We start from the raw sequence: 3,523 nt of genomic DNA on the forward strand, positions 1-3,523 counted from the left end.
GGCCCCGCCGCACCGCTGGGGGCCTCTGTTCTGCCGTCACGGATCCAAGACCGACAGGATTTTCCCCTCACAGCTCCCTGAGCGCCATCTTACATTCAACCCCCACAGCCAATAGGTACGGAAAGCTCCTCTCGCGAGAATATGAGCGGCCGTTCCCGCGAGATCCTGTGGGTGCCACCCGTCCAGACTTAAAGGGAACGCTTCGGCCGAGGAGGGAGGCCTAGCCTCTGGCTAAGAGAACTGAGAGCTGGGCCCAGAGGGTGGGACAGATAGCCCCGCCCACGGATGCTCCTCCATTCCGGGCGGAGCCAGGGCATCAGCCTGACCTACCCTAGGTGCTCGGATAGGTTTGAGTATCCGCGCCCCCCCCCCCCCTTACCCAAGACTCTCTCTCCCAGGATGTACCTGCTGTCCCCAAGGCCGCCTTCTTGCAAGCAATCCCTTACGGGGCGGGGCCCGGCCTCTTGTTTAAGGTGGTCCTTCACACACTCCTAACTTGGGCCCTTGCCCCCACACTTTGGCCTTGGCCCACCCGGTTGGCCCCGGATCCCTTGTCTCAAATAAGTACTAGTGGCTGGGATCCTTGTCATCAGCAATGGAGCAAGTTCTGCCTGCCACCTTCCGATCCACCTTAAAGTGGCCCTCTGTGGCCAGCTGTTTGTATACAGGGACAATGTGGAGGGTGTTAAAGCTGCAGGCACAGACAACCTCACTGCTACCCACTAGGCAGCAGGAGTGCAGCCTGTCAGCTCTAAGCCTTCCCAGAGGGCAGGCCCTTTTGCACTTGCTTTGCTAATTTCCCCAGGCCCATCAGGGTTCCCCACAGAAGTCATTTCCTGACCAAAGCCTTTTCTGAGGACCAGACTGTTGCAGGAACCTCCACTGGCCTCCCGTCTCAGGTCACCTCTTCGCCTTCGCTGCTAAGTGATGAAGCTGGAAAGGCACCACAGCCTTTCTGCCACATGTGATAGACACCCAGTTATTATTTGCTGGGTGACTGGGTGCCAGGTCTCTCCTCATCAGTCCACAGGCAGACGCAAACCAGGACCACCAGACTCCTCCTAACCATAGAGCAATGCCACTGAGCCCAGCATGCACTTGGATCAGGTGCAGGGAATACAGAATCAGGCCCAAGACCCTGCCAGTAGTTGCAAAGTTACCTGGGCAAGCCCTTTCTCAGACATGAAAGGTATGCACAGTGGACCCACCCCAAGCTCCCCAAGCATGTCTGCGGGCCCTCAGAGACTGGCAGGGCAGACAAATAACACACAGATTCTGGGGGCATCTAGATGCTCTTTATTGAAATGGACACTGGGGTGCTTCCAGTTCCCAGGTCATAGGAGATGGTTCCTGGTCCTCTGGGCCTCGGCTCACACTTTCCCTGGATCCTCCTTCAGTGTGACTGTCCGGTTGAAGACAAGCTGGGAGGGAAGAATAACCAACTCAGAATCGGGACAGAAGTTTAGGGGGTGAGGGGTGGGACCGCACCGCAGGCATACCCTGCACCCCAAGTAGATAAGCCAAGGGACAAAGGGTCACGAGAACTGGGCTTCGTGCATTTGGTAAGAAGCTGGATGACCCCGAGGCTCAATTTCATTGGAAGCACACTCATGTCTGGGCCCGCCACCTCCCTGAGGCATAAGGAAGGCAGGGCCGTGCAGTGTGAGCTGGTTTCTCATCAGTTGAGTGCCCCCTCAGGTGGTGAGGATGGACTGGGGACATGTGGGCAGAGTGTTTGGCACAGTGTGGCCTCCACTTTCACTGTTGCAAAAAGGGGAAGGTAGGCAGAGTAAGTCAAGAACCTGTCCTTGGTGACTATCTGGATCCACAGAGAAGTACCCAAGCCGCTCAAATTGGAACTTGTCAAAGGGCTTGGCCAGAGCCACAGAACAGTCCACTAATGCTGCCTCAACCACTTGTAGAGATGCCTGTGGGCAAGGAAATCAGGGAGTCATGTAGTCAGGGACGCCCACCACCTTCACTCCATCCCACCCCCACCCCCACCCCCCACCCACCAGGATCCTACCTGGTTCAGGTCACTCAAGAATCCACCAGGTACCTCAGCAGGGTCCTCAGGGTTCTTATGCTGGAATCTGCAGCCAGAATTAAGGTCAGGCCCCAGCAGGCAATGCCCATCTCGTAGCAGCTTATCCCCAGCTGTGGCTACTCACAATCGTTCATAGAGGCGAATCTCGCACGTCAGTGGCTGGGATGCCCAGTGAATGAAGGCCTTGGGCTTTTCTCCAGCATCTGTCCGTCTGCAGGTTACCTCCAGGCTCTTGACACAGCCACTGGGGTCCTGAACGCAGGGGAAATGGGGCAGACAGATGGCTGCAGTGAGGCCTGGGGCTGCCATCAGGACTACAGGCTCCCCCAGACCCCAGCCACAGCAGGCACTCGGGGGAAGGAGGCTGTGTAGGGTTCTTACCTTGACAACATGCTGCAGCTCAATGACATAGCCTGTGTGCCTCAGGCCCACAGGCTGACCCCATGCCAAGCGCTTATAGCCTGGCTCTGGCTCCTGCAGGGAGGAAGTGGGATAGACATAAGAGCTTCCAGAGTGGAACAGGCTCTCTCCCCACCCCTGTGCCTGACAGGAGCGGGTTCCTCGAAAGCCAGAAGTAACAGGACTGGTGGTATGACATGAAAGGAGTGTGGGTCTGGGCTCCATGGTGACCATTCACCTCCTTGAAATCTGTCCGCTCCATGAAGATGACAGATGCAAAGGGAACCTGGTGGAAGCCCTTGCTCTCATCAGCTGGGAAGTTAGGCACCTGGATGTCCAAGGGCTGTGACGAAAGATGGGTGTCTGAGTCAGTGGGAGCCCAGACCTTCACACACACACACACACACACACACACACACACACACACACACACGGCAGGCCCACCTCGGCAGCAGGGAAATTGGTGACGGTGACCCTCAGTGGCTCTAGCACGGCCATCGCCCTTGGGGCCGTGTCATTTAGCACATCGCGCACGCAGGCTTCCAGCAAATGTGGCTCCATTGTTGTCTGTGCCACTGTCACCCCCACCTGACAGGAAAGGTCCATATTTACTACCTTCGCACCTGTGGGATCCCACCCTTAATGCCTATGTGCCACTCTCGCCCACTGGGCTGTACCCGGGCACAGAAGTTGTTGATGGCCTCGGGTGGGAAACCTCGCCGTCGCAGGGCCGTCAGAGTGAAGAGCCGGGGGTCATCCCAGTCCCTGAGGGCGAGGACGAGGTGAGAAGGCTTCCCAGAACCTCCAGTACCCCCCAGCCTTGGCTGAGTCAGACGGCCAGCCCTACCGCACGGCACCAGCTGCCACAAGCTGCAGGATCTTCCTCTTGGAGACAACGGCGTAGTGGATGTTGAGGCGGCCATACTCCCACTGCACGGGGCAGTAGACATCCAGGGCATTGCACAGCCAGAAGTAGGATGAGCGCCTGGGGTGGGCGGGAGGGTCAGCACAGGACACATCTGGGTGCAGGGACAGAGCCCAGGGAAGGGTACCAGAAGGCCACAGGCCAACCCCCCC

General features: G+C 57.9%; 1 protein-coding gene across 1 annotated transcript in view; it reads right to left on the bottom strand.

The window, feature by feature from the left end:
• Positions 1 to 1,273: 1,273 nt before the first annotated feature.
• Positions 1,274 to 3,523, bottom strand: part of QARS1 (glutaminyl-tRNA synthetase 1) — an 8,222-nt gene continuing 5,972 nt past the window's right edge. The window contains exons 16-24 of the mRNA XM_030887638.2: positions 3,294 to 3,431; positions 3,124 to 3,211; positions 2,891 to 3,034; positions 2,685 to 2,789; positions 2,429 to 2,521; positions 2,172 to 2,299; positions 2,027 to 2,093; positions 1,803 to 1,928; positions 1,274 to 1,421 (exon numbers count right to left, since the gene is read on the bottom strand). Coding sequence (XP_030743498.1) covers positions 1,371 to 1,421; positions 1,803 to 1,928; positions 2,027 to 2,093; positions 2,172 to 2,299; positions 2,429 to 2,521; positions 2,685 to 2,789; positions 2,891 to 3,034; positions 3,124 to 3,211; positions 3,294 to 3,431 — 940 coding nt within the window. The 3' untranslated portion in view covers positions 1,274 to 1,370. The remainder of the gene's footprint in view (positions 1,422 to 1,802; positions 1,929 to 2,026; positions 2,094 to 2,171; positions 2,300 to 2,428; positions 2,522 to 2,684; positions 2,790 to 2,890; positions 3,035 to 3,123; positions 3,212 to 3,293; positions 3,432 to 3,523) is intronic.

The sequence above is a fragment of the Echinops telfairi genome, unplaced genomic scaffold, assembly GCF_000313985.2.
Source record: "Echinops telfairi isolate 266 unplaced genomic scaffold, ASM31398v2 ScPeMD7_7420;HRSCAF=8458, whole genome shotgun sequence".
NCBI lineage: Eukaryota > Metazoa > Chordata > Mammalia > Afrosoricida > Tenrecidae > Echinops > Echinops telfairi.